The sequence below is a fragment of the Fundulus heteroclitus genome, chromosome 18 (assembly GCF_011125445.2).
Source record: "Fundulus heteroclitus isolate FHET01 chromosome 18, MU-UCD_Fhet_4.1, whole genome shotgun sequence".
Taxonomy (NCBI): Eukaryota; Metazoa; Chordata; class Actinopteri; order Cyprinodontiformes; family Fundulidae; genus Fundulus; species Fundulus heteroclitus.
Window position 1 is genome coordinate 23,095,913 of NC_046378.1, and position 16,712 is coordinate 23,112,624.

The 16,712-nt window shown below is 40.5% G+C and overlaps 1 protein-coding gene across 1 annotated transcript in view; it reads right to left on the minus strand.

Annotated features, from left to right (window-relative positions):
• The window catches only part of LOC105939158 (protein jagged-1b), a 72,559-nt gene that overhangs the window by 21,265 nt on the left and 34,582 nt on the right, over positions 1–16,712 (minus strand). The window contains exon 3 of the mRNA XM_012881223.3: positions 5,735–5,792. Coding sequence (XP_012736677.2) covers positions 5,735–5,792 — 58 coding nt within the window. The remainder of the gene's footprint in view (positions 1–5,734; positions 5,793–16,712) is intronic.

Below are 16,712 nucleotides of genomic sequence, written 5' to 3' on the forward strand. Positions count from 1 at the left end.
AACTAAAAATTTTACTTCATAAGGATTAAAGGGATAAAAAATACATATTTATAAATCCTCAATCATCCAATGATTATTGAGGATGGCATAGATAACAAGCATGGCATTATTTTGTGAAAAGCAAGTTAAAAGCTACCATTTTCTTACCATCTTTTTATAAAAAAAAAAACAACAACAAACGTCCTGGGTGAATGAAAAATAAGTTTAAACCCTATACTGGAATATTTTCGTTCAAGCCATGTTAATCTCTCCGTGTATCAATTAAATTTGGGCCGGACATTTAATGTGGGGGGGAAAAAAAGGCAAACTTTATGGTATTGAAGTCCGTCTTTTCCTTTTTTAGTTTTAGTTAACGTAGATCACGCTTAAGAACGCATTTGAATTCGGAGCTGCAGTCTCCAAAAACAAATGAACATTTTTGAAAAGATGATATTTATATCCCAGGGGCATTAAATACATTTGGGCTTAACTGTGACCATCAGCCACAGGAAGCTTTGACAGTGTGGATACTGTGAGTAGAGTAAAAAAAAAAAATCCTTTCCAGTGTGAATTTCATTCGACACGGGGGTCGACGATGGAGCCAAGAGAAAAGGGTCGGAGCAGAGGCGCAGAGGGAACAGCAGAAAGAACCAGACAAGCCCCTGGGCAACACTGGGGCAATGGCCACCACTTCTGACCCCCGGAGGGGCTTTCCCAGAGGCGCTATTATTCTCTAACTCAGTTACGATGCTCCGTGGCAAGGCGTTACCACACGAGAGTAACAGGAATATGCGTCTTTACGTATGCTGCGAGTGTGTATTTAAGAGCTAATGCGAATAAACAGGAAGGTTTAGTGATAGTTAGAATAGGGGGCCTTGTTGGAGGGAAGTTAGAGTGGAGTAGATTGTGAGTCTTTGTGCATGACTCTGTGTGACAGCCAGAGGCAAAAAAGAGCCAGAGACTCAGCGCAGCAGCTGTTAGCGCACACATAAACTGAATGATGGAGAGATGAGATCACTGTGGCTTGACACAAAGCAGTGAAAACACACACACAGGCTGGTTTCTCTGTGTGTTTAAAAGTGGAGTGTGGACGCGGAGAGAACTGATTTCTCCACCGCCTGCAGTCAAATATGATACTCCAAACACTCATCAGTCAGGTGCACTGCACCTCTGCTTTTATATTATTTTATAAACCGGGCGTGTCAAAGGGTTAATTTTATTATTATTTCGCCCTCGCCACACAAGACGAAGAAATAACATAATTAGGATCTGGCACAGCAGGAGGAAGGTGTTCAACAGGGTATGATTTTCCTTTTATCGTGATTAGATCAGGTTGCCTAATAACAAACCCGCTCCCGCAGACAGGGACGTTAAAAACAGCAGGTAGAAGAAGCAATAAGCTTCTCTGGAAGTCAAGCTTTACTGGAACATGATAACGGAGCATATCTGCAGGTATTAAAAACCCCTAAACCTGCTCCTCCTGCTCTGAGCTTTGTGAAGCGTTTTGCCCTTGGAAGTGTCTGAAAATACCTGCAGGAAAGAAAACACCCACTTTCACTTGTTCTTCCAGATCCAAATCAATACACGCGAGGAAGCAGATGAGATCAGACGGATATTGTTTTGTCCCACTCTGTGTTCGACGTATGGGGATAATTCATCTGAGAGCTTTCTCGTCAGTTCAGCCTGTCTCATTAATATTATTCTCACATGGGCGAGGCAGTCAGTCCAAACGTGTTTGCTGAATGCTATAGACAAGCAGATCCAAATTAGAAAACTTCCAATATTGGATTTCAGTTTCTTTCTGCAGCTTTGTGGTAGCGAGCTCCGCATCAATACTGTTAAAATGTAGCCGAATGCAGAAGAAAGTCTGCAGTCCAGGAAACACAAGGAAAGCAAAGACATATTGCTGATACTAGCAGCTAATTTGACGCAAATAAAGCCGGCTTAGGGCTAAAAAATACCAGGAAGGGTCTGTGTGACCTTGGGTAATGTTTTGTTTTAAATAACGAAATATTATTTTACTTGTGTGCACACAAAAAATAAAAAAATAAGCACAATCAATTGTGTTTGATGAATGCCTTCTTTGTGGTTTGATGCTCTGCAACTTGTAGCAGTAAAGAAATCAGTTCAGTCGATTTTCAGCCAAGACTGTAGGTGAGTAAACAGCTATTATAAGCAATCAAAATGCTTTTTAAGAAATTATTTCTACCATAAAAGCACCAATAAGGGTAATAATTAGCACAAGTTGGTAGATCTGGACCTCCCACAAAAGTTGAGACATCATATCATAATCTTAAAATAAACAGAATTTGAGATAATCCAACCTTTAATTTGAAAATGATTAAGTGACAAGAAGAAATGTGACAAGACATTGTTTTTATAACACACCCCTCCAGAATTCCTATAAAGTAAACACAAATGAAGATTTTATTTATTAAGCTTAATTATATTTTACGTTTACCATAGTGTCTCTAAACTTTTATTTGTATTTTACGACTTGTTTCCTTGAGGTATGAATACGAACCACTCGTCAAAATAGAAAAGACAGGAGAACTTGTCATTTAAACAAGTGACATGCGTGATAATCTTCAGAAATCAAGAAACAACTACAAGAAAATAGCAGCTCATCTAAATTTGCCTGCAACTAAATTAAACAAGTTTAAAATACCCAGAACTGTGAAAACCAGGCGGAAGAAGGACCCATGTTTATCTTGTCCCCAGACACAGTAAGCAGGATGGGAAGGCAAAAATCTCTTCATGAGAACTGCAGTAAAGATTGCCATCCCTGGGATCACAGTCTCCAAAAAAATCATCAGATGTTACATGTGCAACATGCTAGCTGGTTGTTTTGGATCCACTCCAAGAAAAAAGAACAACACTGTGTTTTTTTCCTTCTTACCATCACAAACGTAAAAACTTGAATTCAAATGAAACTATAAATATGGCTTCCTAAAAAGCATTTAAACAAGTTAAATGAAGGCAAAGGTAACGCTTTTCAACAGAGGAGATTCTGGTTTGAACAGTATATGGTTAAGTCTTATTTCATGGAGACACATCATGCAAAGTCCCCTTTTGTCCCTTAAATACATATTGTTGGCCACATTGAGTGTCTAGGAGTCCAGAAGATTTGGTTATAATCTCTTTCTAGTCCTGTGTAGATATCTTTGTGTCCTTTTTTGGGTCCTATATTTAAAGCCATTCAGTTTTTGCAATTCTCGATTACGTATGTTGAACAATTACATCACATTGTTTGCTGCAGAACTGCTAGACAAGGTCATGAATGGCCAGCTAAAGGCCGCTACGTACTCACAGAGAACAGAGACAATTTGTCCCGCTCCCACAGCGAATGACGTCATTTTGTTTCTCCCAGCCCTGTCTTTGAGGGGCTCCCTGCTTGTTCTCGACACTTCTGGGCAGAACATTTTTCTTAAGGGGTGTCCGACTATCCTGTGGACAGGATTTAGATGGGCGTGTTTAGGTTTCACATATCTGTGGAGCTGCAGTCGCGCAGTTCAACTCTGGTGGTTTAAGAGATGTCGAACATGCTACCTCCACTCACTTGCAGTGTTTACTCTATAAATTATCCTAGGGGGGAAGTCCTGCCCTGTTCACAGTCTTTCCAAATAGCGCCAGAGCTCACAGTGAGCAATTATGTGTCTGCCAGCTCTCCACCTGCTCCGGGCTCGGCTCTCTTCTGCAGCTGAGCGTCTCGTGCAGCATGAATAGACAGAGCCAAAACAAACTTTTTTTGTGTGTTTTTCCCACCTCGACTATGAGGAACAAACTCTTTGTTCTCATGGAAGTATGTAACAAGCTTTGAAATTCACAATTTTATAGTTCTCTCAGCGATTTTGTAGTCCAAGCTAAAGGATGCCACAGGTGGATAAGTAAATGGTTGTTCATTACACCATGCCCCAGCATACTACAAAAATGGTCGAATTGGGTGGAGTGGAACGCTCTGTGACCTGGAGGGGAGTGGGGTGTGAAGTACCTCCTTTAGATTTAAAGAGACAGCACCAAAATTAAGTTAATCTCAGATGCACCTCAGAGCAGGAGTAAAAGAGAGGAACATGGGAATAAATAAATGAGGAGTTCAGACCAAAGCATTGCAGTTCCTCGTTATACAAACCAATACTGAATGATTTCAACATGAAAAGGAAGAATTGAAAAGCATGATATGTCCCCTTTAATTAAAAAGATAAAGCTGTCCTGCAGTAGTCCCTGTGCGGAGAAAAATAATCAAGAAAAACAAAGAGTGCAGCATCAGGAACACCATTTGAGTAAAATACTGTAAAGTGCTATTCTGGGATGAACTGGACAAAATGAATTTATCAGGAAGCAATAAAACAGCCATGATCATAAATTCAAATTTACTTCCATGGTCTTCTATGACCTTCTCTGCTCATTTGATTATAACTAAAGCCACCTTTTATCATGAGAAACCGCAGTGAAAGTCAGAGTCAGTCAGAGCTAAAACAGCATCGTATTTTCTCACAGTTTTCAAGGTGCATTTGAAAAGCTTCAGTCCTTTCCTGTGATCCTCCCTGATTGGAAGCAGGGCCCGATAACTCCATTCAGACTGCCACAGGGTGCCTCCGTTTGGGCTGAGCTAAGCTGCTGGCCTACTCTGCAGCTTTAGCCACAATGTAAGGGGTAGTCAGGAGCTCGGGTGGAAATGGAAGATAATGCAAACAGATGTAAGCTCAGCGCTAGAGGGCTGAGGGAAGGACAGATGCAGGAGAGCCAGTAAGACGGAGAACAAGTCGGGCGAAGTTCCCAGTTTCTCATTATCTCAGTCTGAGCTCAGTCCCGACTGCAGTCGCTCCTCTCCCAGATGAAAATGAGGATTGCGGCATGAAAGGAATGAGGAAGGCTCGGGAACAAACGGCTGCTCATCTCTGTTTTTGCTTTTTATAGCAGCTCACAGCTCCTGCTGAGGAGCTTTTCCACATTATGGGGAGAGTTTAAAAAAAGGAGACGAGCAGGAAATTAAAGGGTGGGGGTAGAGTTGTGTGATCACTGACATTAAGACACAAAGGATGTTTTCACATTGTTTCATCATGTCAAACCACACAGTGTGGTAAACAAGCACTTGTGTTGTTTGCTCGGTGAAAACTAAAGTTAGGGGCAGCAGTTTTCTTGGCATGAAAGGAGAGAAAGTGATGGAGGTTTAGCACAGTTTATATAGAGTAAAGAAACAGCGCAAACCCCATAAACATGCTGAGATAAAAACACAAAATGTATCTTTGGTTATCTGGGCACTTTAGGACTGAGAGGCTTGAAAAGATGCGATTTGGGTTCAAACTGAGCCGTTTTCTTCGTGACTGATTCTAACACGATAAGTGCTTGTTTATTATCTGCTGCTAAGGCATTAATAATGCAATCCCTTTGGCCTCCTAGTGGACGCGGTTTGACCACAAGTGATGCTGTGTTTTAAGCACTAAAATACTTATTGAGCCTGCAAAAAGCTCAATCATAAAGGAATAAAGTCTTGCTGAGGCTTTGGATGACTAGTAATGTTCAAAACAACTCAGTCTTACTTATGTAGCACCGAATTACATTAAATGTCACCTAAAGGGCCTTTACAAAGCAAACAGGCACAGCAGGTCCAAGTTCAGCTTAAATCTGCAGAACTCTCTCTCAGTCAATGACTAAAAATACATTACTGACATAAAGTTGCCCCTTTCCTCTGCATTTCATACATTTTCAAAGCAGAAGGGCCTATAGATCCTCAAAAACAAACATTCAGTTTTACCTGGTTCTGTTGTGTCGTTGTCGTGGTCCAGAGCTTCCAACACCAGGGAGAAAGATTTCTGGAAAAAGATAAGTAAAAGTGAATAATAATTAAAAATAGAGACAACACATGTTATTAATTTAGGATGGTTTCAAACTTTTGCAGTTTTGTTGTTCACACATGTGAGTTAAATTGAAATCTTAGGCTACATTCAAGGTTTCAGACATAGTCAAAAAAATTATACATACAACATAATTATATGTATTATTATTTATACATAATGTTTGTATGTGTTAAATTTATAGTTTCACTGGATTCTCTGATTTTCTGCAATAAATAATTTATTAATTAATTCAAAGTGCTGGTTCTTATACTCATACACATATTTTACGATGTATGTTTTTTTCTGCATGGATTCTTACAAAATCTAATTTTAATGAGGCTGCCATCAAGTCAAGGCAAGTTTATTTGTTTAGCTGATTTCATTAACAAGACAATTCAAAGTGTTGTACATGAACAGCACAAAGAAAAAAAAACAGTACACATGAATGTACGTTGCAGTGTAATAGTAGCAGCAGGTCAAGATATAAGACAAGTTGGACTACAAACTAAAATATTAATATTGAAAGGAAGACCTAAACAAATAGGTTTTCAACCTTGATTTCATCACTTTTAGTCACCACACTTGAGAGCTAGCAGTCTACGAATGTGAAGTGAAGTTGGATGTAGCTCTACCTACAGCAGTAAACATAGATGCTACAGGTCTGTGCGTGTGCGTGCGCGTTAGTGAAGTTATTGTGCAATCGGATCCGACAAAATTCTGACTCCAACAACTTGTTTTGCTCTGTTGTTGTTTACGTTTCATTTTGCTGCTTCTCATCTCCTCTGGTGCCAAATGTTGATGCCTGTGCTAAAAGTTGGAGGAAATATAAGATTACTGTTCAGATAAAGGGTGCTTTGGAAAACATGAGTTACATATCCAATTTAGGATCATTTATGAAAGTGGGCTGGGTCTGGTTTGAAAAAAAAGGAGATTTTTACTGTTCAGATAATAAAATAGTCAGTAAAGACAATAAAAAACATATATGGGTCAGATCTTGACATGTAGTGTGAATGTAGTCTTAAACTACTGTAAGGACTTGTGGTTAGGTGACTCCAATAAATAGGAGGTTTCTCATAAGTATTTGTTTTTGCTATGACATTATAATCTTTCATACTAGAGAAGAGTTGATTTACCCAAACAGAGATCAAAATCACAACCAACTGAATAGTGGTATAATAACAAAAAGTTAATAAAATAATATGAAGTTGAATCAACTTATGTTAGATTGGAGTATTTTGAAATTAACTGATATACACACAATTGTTTACAGGAAAATGGTACAAAGCAGTCAAGAGGTGATTCCACCTGATTTTTTTATATATGCATTTATTCCAAATATGATCTATGTAGGATTACCTATCTGAACTATCTCTTATAAATTCAACATGTAAAGAGGTTTAATTTAAAAGAGATTTCCACGTCTCTGTAAAGATTTCCACATACAGAGATACCTGAGAGAGAAAACCAGGCAGACACACACACTCAAACCTGAGGGTGATTTAGAAAGGCCAGCTCCCCTAGCATGCATGTTTTAAAGCTAGCAGAGGTAGCTGGAGTATGCAGAGAGAGATTGTTGAGTGTCTTCAATCAGAATATAATTTAATAACTGCATTACTGTTGGAGCACTTGAACCCTCCGGAGTAAAACATGGACTGATCGTGTGGATAAGTCAGTGGATAAACCCCGGCATGGCTCGCTAAAACAAAAATAGTCTGATCTGATCATAAACCAGCACATCCCTGCGCACATCAGAGTCATTATACGGGTCAAAGGTGGAGCAGAAATTACAACCTCTGTCAGATAGACGTTAGGTCTGGCAGCTCTCCTCCTGAATTTACAGGCAGACGTTTCTTTGCATTATGAAATCAAATTTGAGTTGGAGACTTTTGTCACTGATGCCGAGTTTGTCATTCAAAACGTGACTCTATCACTGTTCTTCGATTTTGTTCCTCACTGACTCTTGTTTGCATTTGTTTTTTTTTGTTTTCTTTGTAGTTCATGTGCTTTCACACATTTCTCAATTTTAGACATTGAAATAAATATAACACCCATGAGCTATACGAGCCTGAACGCAGCCAAACCTAAACCTAAGGTGGCGTGTAAAAAAGTTTGCAGCAGCTTGTTTCCGTTGTCCGACTTTAGCAGAATGAAAAGCATCAAACCTGCAACATAAAAATAAAAAATTTTTTTTTTTTTTTTTTGCATGTGCCTTCTTTCAATCCCAGTCTTCACTGCAGCGTGTGGGTCAAACTTGATCGATATTGCAGTTTGTTGCATTTATAGCTCCAGCGGTCTATTTCTTTTCCCTTCTCTGAAGATTTCTATTAAAAGTAAGCAGTTTAAATAGAGATTAATTCAGCGCAGACGGCAAGGACTTGGCCATATGCTAGACTTCCTCGAATGATGACATTGAGCGTACAGAGATATCACACTCTGGAGAGATAAGGGGGCGACTTTTTACTTGCGACATCCTCCTTTTCGTTCTTTCATCCTATATATCAGCAATGAATAATTCAGACCGACACTTTCCACTACAACTCCTGTCTCTTTCCCCATTTCTCGTTTTCCCTTCATCCACCCACCAGTCCCTCCCTCTGCGAATCACACCAGCGCCTGTCATGCAAATAGCTCCGGCATGTGCATTGTGTTTAAGGTTTGTCTAAAAGGCTGCGTGGATGTGTAGTCACGTCTTTGTTTAGAGAGCGTACAGCCCAGAGGCGTCGGGTGTGAGTGGGAGGGGAGGCGGGAGAAGAAATGGATCAGGAGGAGGTGATGGGTGCAGAGGCTACGGGAGATGTGAAGTGAGGCAGAGGTGGATTTCCAAGGAGGGCGGGGGGGGAAAGAGGAGCGGTCATGAAGATAAAGGGTTGGCACGGAGGTCCGAAATGTTAGAGGGCTGAAAATTATATGGCAAAAACCCTGAGTCAGGGCTTCGTTTCAGGCGGAATTTGCTGCAACAGATGAGGAGAAAGGAGGAGAAGGTGAGCCGAGGGACAAAGAAGACAGAGAAGGAGCCTGTGAAGGATCACAGAAATATAGCAGTCCTGGAGTAACAATTTGTGGGACACCCGCAGGTAAACGACAGAGGCAGAAAACAAAGAACTTTACGAGCGACGGAACAAAGGGATTCAAGAACCCAGATTAAGGGGGCAGACCAAAAAAAAATGAAGAAAAAATTGCTGAGGTGATCATAAAAATGTGGAAGGAAAGAGGAAGAACACCCACACACAGAAATCATGGAGATAATGAGCTGCGCTGAGCGAAGGAGGGCTGAAAGCCAGTTCATTAAAACTGGCAGAGAGCACCGACACCAGCTGGAGTCGTTCAGATTTGGCTTAAGACTCTGATCCGAAGAAATTCATTATTTACATCCATACTGGGGGATCAAACAGCTGACTGTCAACACATTGGTTCTGAACAGAATAAATGTGATCACAGCCAAATGCAACAGGGGATACAACATTACATTATGGGTTAGAGTCATGTAGACTTGTGTTTTTCTCAGCTATCTGGGTTAAAAAGTAAATAGGTGTCACGCTATGTGTTGAGGTGTACATGCAGAACATTTCATACACATGGTAACACATGAAGGCTGCATTATGAGGAGGGGAGTGTCATCTTTAGGTGGGTCAGACAGACAGAGTTCAGTACAGGGTAATCCTGGAAGAGAACTTGTTAAAAGCAGCAAAAGACTTTAGTCTGGGGATGAGTCTTTTGTCCAGATAACAACCCCAAACAGCCATGGAGCGCTTTAGAGCACAGCATATTCCTCTGTTAACGAGTGCACAACTCAAAGTTCAGACCAAAATCTAATAGAGAATCTGTGGCAGAAGTTGAAAGTCGCCGTTCACAGATTCTCTCTATCCAATCTCGCTGAGCTTGAGCTGCTCTGTGTTGAAAAATGGAAAAACAAAAGTCTCTAGTGATGAATTTCTGTTCAGTGTGGCAGGTGCAGAGACAGCAGACTGGTGCAGACCTACAAGTACACAGAAATGGTTAAAATCTTCTGGGAAGATTGTGTGACTGCTGCTGCTGCGGCTGATATCCAACTTTCCTCTTTTCCCAAGCATTCGGCTCTCCCACAGCTCTCCAGTCTGACTCTAATAAGATGATTGCTAACACCTGTACCTTGCTGCTCTATTATTGCTGGACTGATATCTCTGTCTGACTCGATTATCCCGCAGCAGCGAACCACGCAGTCCGGCATCCTCCTTTGTGTGGTGTCTCTCAAGTTTCAATCAAGGTTAGGAAGTACAGAGCTCACACAGTGTGGCATTCTTAACTCCTGGATGATTCAGGCCAGCGGACCAAAGAGAGAACCGAAGGCAGGAAGTAAAGCAGTGTGTAAGGATGAAAAATGTGATCTAAAATCAGCAGCTCCTCACAGTCTCCCCCTCTGAGCCATGTTCTTCTGTACTGCAGAATTTATTTCATGTATAATGCTGGGTTTGGATTATTTGGGCATTCCCTGCTGCATCAGACAGACTACTTCAACTATCGCGCTGTGATGTCTCCCTTTAAGATACAATTAGCTTTTTGTCTGCGATGTAGTTAGCACAAGCTAGCGATAGCTAACTTTCCCACTAAAGTTACTAAACACAGGCTAGATTTAAAAGTTTGTAAAATAATTGAGGTATGAATATTCTTATAAAGATCTCTCAATAAAATTCCTATCATGAGGTTGTCTTAGTTATTGTAATTATGATTATTCTGAATATTTTAATGTATAATTGAACTAAAAGAAAAGCTTCAGTTCATTTCAATTCAATTCAATTCAATTTTATTTATATAGCGCCAAATCATGAAACATGTCATCTCAAGGCACTTTACAAAGTCAAGTTCAATCATATTATACAGATTGGGTCAGATTATACAGATTGGTCAAAAATGTCCTATATAAGGAAACCAGTTGATTGCATCAAAGTCCCGACAAGCAGCATTCACTCCTGGGGAAGAGTCATCTGCATTGTACATGGCTTTGCTGCAATCCCTCATACTGAGCAAGCATGAAGCGACAGTGGGAAGAAAAACCACCCATTAACGGGAAGGAAAAACCTCCGGCAGAACCGGGCTCAGTATGAACGGTCATCTGCCTCGACCGACTGGGGGTTACAGAAGACAGAACAGAGACACAACAAGAGAAACAAAAAAGCACAGAAGCACACATTGATCTAGTAATCTGTTCTACATTAGATGGTAGTAGCGGGTGAGCCGTCTTCTCTGGATGATGTCACAGTTAACAGAACGCCAGACCAGGTGTACCTACTATGAAGAAAAAGAGAGAGAGCAAAAGTTAAAAGCTGAAATGACGACAGTCATTTCAATGTAATACAATGCAAAACTGGAGAACAGTAGACTGAAGAACAGTAGAAATCAGTAGAGTGAGAACATTAGACCCTGATGTCCTCCAGCAGCCTAGGCCTATCACAGCACAACTATAGAGATAGCTCAGGGTATGAGCCACTCTAACTATAAGCTTTGTCAAAAAGGAAAGTTTTAACATTAGTCTTAAAAATAGATAGGGTGTCTGACTCACGGACCAAAACTGGGAGTTGGTTCCACAGGAGAGGAGCCTGATAGCTAAAGGATCTGCCTCCCATTCTACTTTTAGAGACTCTAGGAACCACCAGCAGACCTGCAGTCTGAGAGCGAAGTGCTCTGTTAGGAACATACGGGGTAATCAGAGCTCTGATATATGATGGAGCTTGATTATTAAGGGCTTTATACGTTAGAAGGAGAATTTTAAATTCTATTCTTGATTTAACAGGAAGCCAATGAAGGGAAGCTAAAACAGGAGAAATATGATCCCTCTTGTTGATTTTCATCAGAACTCTTGCCACAGCATTTTGAATCAGCTGAAGACTTCGAACTGCATTTTGTGGACTTCCTGATAGTAAAGAATTACAATAGTCCAGCCTTGAAGTAACAAATGCATGGACTAGTTTTTCAGCATCACTCCTGGACAGAATGTTTCTAATTTTGGCGATATTCCGGAGGTGAAAAAAGGAAACTCTGGAAACCTGTTTAATATGAGATTTAAATGACATGTCTTGGTCGAAAACAACACCAAGATTTTTAACTTTATTACCAGAGGCCAAGTTAATGCCATCCAGATTAAGGGATTGATTAAGAACTTTATTTTTTGAAGACTCTGGCCCAAAGATTACAACTTCTGTCTTGTCAGAATTTAAATGCAGGAAATTTAAAGTCATCCAGCTTTTGATGTCATCAAGACATGACTGCAGTCGAAGTAACTGATTGGATTCATCAGGATTTATGGATAAATATAGCTGAGTGTCATCAGCATAACAGTGGAAATTAATCCCATGCTGTCTGATAATTTTGCCAATCGGAAGCATATATATAGTAAATAGAATTGGTCCAAGGACTGAACCCTGTGGTACTCCACAAGTGACCCTAGAGTTTGAGGAAGATTTATTATTAACATGAACAAACTGGAATCTGTCCAACAGATAAGATTTAAACCAGCCTAATGCTTTTCCCTTAATCCCTACAGTATGCTCAAGTCTTTGTAGGAGAATATTGTGATCAACTGTATCAAATGCAGCACTGAGATCTAACAGGACAAGTATAGACACAAGTCCATTATCTGAGGCCATGAGAATATCATTAGTGACCTTCACCAGAGCTGTTTCAGTGCTATGATGAGCTCTGAAGCCTGACTGAAACTCCTCAAGTAGGTCATTACTTTGTAAATCTTCACATAGTTGATTAGCAACTACTTTCTCAAGAATTTTAGATAAGAAAAGAAGATTAGATATAGGTCTGTAATTTACTAACTCATCTTGATCAAGAGATGGTTTCTTAAGTAAAGGTTTAATAACAGCTACTTTAAAAGCCTGTGGTACATATCCATTTACCAAGGATAGATTAATCATGTCTAAAATAGGACCACTGATCAGAGGGAATAGCTCCTTAAACAACTTGGTTGGGATTGGGTCTAACATACAGGTAGAAGGTTTAGATGAAGCTAAAATTTTAGATAGCTCAGAAAGCTCTACTGCTTTTAAACAGTTCAGACACTGCGCAGGTTCTAAGGATTCCTCCAATGCTGCCTCACTTACTGAGGATGAGGTAATCATGTTTGGGAGGATGCCAATTATTTTATTTTTAATGGAATCAATTTTATTTATGAAGAATCCCATAAAATCATTACTGCTAAGAGCTAAGGGAATGGATGGATCAACAGAGCTGTGGCTCTGGGTAAGTTTGGCAACTGTACTGAAGAGAAATCTAGGATTATTCTTATTCTCCTCAATTAATGATGAAAAATATGCTGCTCTAACTCTGCGAAGGGTCTTGTTATACAACAATAGACTGTTCTTCCAGATTAAGTAGGATTCCTCTTGGTGTGTAGAGCGCCATTTTCTCTCCAATTTCCTAACATTGTGCTTCAAGGAACGCAGCTCTGAATTAAACCAAGGAGCCAGCTTCCTGTGAATAATCACCTTCTTTTTCAAGGGAGCTACATTGTCTAATGCAGAACGCAATGACGAAGTCATACCGTTTACAAAGACATCTATTTGTGAATTGGAAGAAAACAACATTGCTGCCATCTACAGGGCATTTCTGCAATACGGAGGATATTAAAAAGGGGACAGACTCTTTAAGTTTTGATACAGCATTATCCGATAAAGATCTACTATAATGGAACCCTCTTTTGGGGGTGGAGAACTCAGTTAGATTAAACTCAAATGTTATTAAAAAATGATCAGATAGGACAGGGTTGTGAGGAAATACTGTTAATTCTTCACAATCAATGCCATATGTCAGCACAAGGTCTAAAGTATGGAGCCAAGAGTGCGTCGGTTAATGCACATTTTGAGCAAAACCAATTGATTCTAGGATAGTTTTAAAGGCTACACTAAGGTTATCACATTCTGTGTCAACATGGATGTTAAAATCACCCACTATAATAGCCTTATCAGTATTTAACACCAAATCAGATAAGAAATCTGACAACTCATCCAAAAACTGAGTGTAAGGGCCTGGTGGACGATACAAAACAACAAACAGAAGAGGTTTTATTGCTTTGCAGTTTGGATGAGGGAAACTGAGGGTTAAATGTTCAAAAGAACTGTAGTTATTAATTGGCCTGGGACTAATTAATAAATCAGACTGAAAGATGGTTGCCACTCCTCCTCCTCTTCCCACAGATCTGGGAATGTGGAAATTTGAATAATTGGAGGGAGTTGACTCATTTATACTAACGTAGTCCTCTTGTAGCCAGGTTTCTGTGAGACAAAACAAATCAATCTGATTATCAGAAATCAATTCATTAACTAACAAAGTCTTTGGAGGGAGAGACCTTATATTTAATAGACCACATTTTATTATTTTATTTTTAGGTTCAAGGTGAACCATATTGATTTTTATTAGGTTTTTATGATTTGTTCCTTTTAGATAAGTTTTTGATCTGTTAAGTTTTGGCCGTGGGAAAGACACCGTCTCAATAGGATAATGGATGGGTAACAGTACAGAAGCTGCAGAGAGGTGTGTTAAACTACGGCTCTGCTTCCTGGTCTGGACCCTGGATTGTCAGCATTTAGGAGGACTAATAAATCCGGCCAGATTTCTAGAAAGAAGAGCTGCACCATCCAAAGTAGGATGGATGCCGTCTCTCCGGATCAGACCAGGTTTTCCCCAGAAAGTTCTCCAGTTATCAATGTAGCCCACGTCGTTTTCAGGACACCACCTAGACAACCAGCGGTTGAATGATGACATGCGGCTAAACATGTCATCACTGGTCAAATCAGGCAGGGGACCAGAGAAAATTACGGAGTCCGACATTGCTTTAGCAAACTCACACACCGAAGCAACACCAACTTTAGTGACCTCCGATCGGCGTGATCGGGTGTCATTACCGCCAGCGTGAATAACAATCTTACTGTATTTACGCTTATCCTTAGCCAGCAGTTTTAGATAAGATTCTATGTCGCCCGTTCTGGCCCCTGGCAGGCATTTAACTATGGTCCCTGGTGTCTCTAGTGCCACGTTTCTGACTATTGAGCTCCCAATAACCAGGATCGGCTTCTCAGCGGGTGTGTCGCTGAGTGGGGAAAATTTGTTTGAAACGCAGACGGGTCGGTGGTGAACTGGGGGCTGAAATCTAGAGCTATGCTTCCTACGAACTGTCACCCAGCCGGCCTGCTTACCCGGCTGCTCGGGTGCTTCTGGAGGACCACTAAGTGAACTAACGCTAGGTCTATGTGGCTCCGCGCTAGCAGAGGGGCGGCTATCAGCTGGTCTTTCCATAGCACGGAGCCGGGACTCTAATTCTGACACCCTCGCCTCCAAAGCTACAAAAACACTACATTTATTACAAGTACCATTATCACTAAAGGAGGCAGAGGAATAGCTAAACATCTGACACAGAGAGCAGGAGATAAGGGGAGACTTAGTCAGAGACGGAGAAGCTGAAGTAATAGTAGGAGAGGAAGCCATTGTGGAGCTAAAGCTAGGCTAGGCTAAAGCTAGGCTAGCGCCCTTCTACCACGCCAAGAGAGCAAACCGTGAAACACGAGGAGTTCCCAAGCGTGATGTGCAGCAACAGAAAATGTTTTAAAAGTGCTTATGTGTTAGAAACAGATGTTACAGCAAAGAGATTAAAGATAAAAGCGAGAGAATCTGGAGCAACAAACAGTTGCTCACGCAGTGAAAACAGGAAGTGATACAATACGCCTTACCGCAAACAGGAAGTGACGTCAGCTCACCACAAAACCAATGGTTTCAATTTCAATTCAACAATAATAAAATAATGCTGGACCGGAACCACGAGTGTCTGGGATCCCAGAGTATTTGTCTCCAATAAGTCCAAGAAAGAATAATTTCCATCTTCTCCTCATGCATACCTGGATTTTCTCTGACCATGCAAAAACATATGGATGTTAGGCTAATTGGTTCAATTAGTAAAGTTTACTCCAAATCCCTTGGTCTTCATGCGTATTGACTGGCAGCTGATCCAGTGTCCATTAACCGGAAAACGAATGGACGGATGACAAACGTTTATATTAACACGAATATTACTTGTTAAAGCATTAAAGTATTAGCTTACATTAAATGATTTTTCAGGTCAATGTACAGCAGTTGCAGTAAATAGACGTTCTGTGTGAGCTACCAATCAGCACTGTTTATATCATTCTTCATCCAATTCGATTAATTGATTATTTGGAATCAACTTCCATTAGAATTGCTATCCATAGCTGAACTTGGCATTTTTAAATCAGTTCTTTATTCAGGCAGGCTTTTAATTCTTAAAACTGTGGTGGCATTCCTGGTTTTATCTATTTAGTTTTATCTGCCTTTCTTATAACCTATTTTTTATGCTTTTATCTGCTTGTGTGTTTTTGTTTTGTATGTACAAACAGCGCTTTAAGCGGGCCGGTACGGAGCGTTACGCAGTACCGGCACGTCCGAATTTTACCCCTCAGCGTACTGGAACTTTTTTTAAGAGTGTAGCGCATCCCGGGACTTTTACCCGCATCTCCCTCCACCGACCTCTCTACAGCCTTATTAAAAATGGCCTCATAAGAAACCCAATGCCTTGGCGCACAACGCTTGCCATGCATTCAGGTGGATGTAGGCACGTCGCAAGGAAAAGAGGAGGAAAATGATCAGGGCTGTGATGTTTACCTGGTTCCAAGGAGGCTCAAGAGGACCTGAACTGGAGCAGAGTTGAATGATAAACTCTGAACAATCTTTCTCTACACAAGAAGACGGAGGTCAGACTCGTTGAAGTAATCTGCCTCAGTAAGAGGGAATGAATGCTGCTTGGTGCCCCCCATGTGGAAATAGACATTAATATAGGATTTGTCCGTGTGTTTCTCTTTATTTCCAAAATAACTCCAATATTAATGTTTTGATAACAGCTGCAAC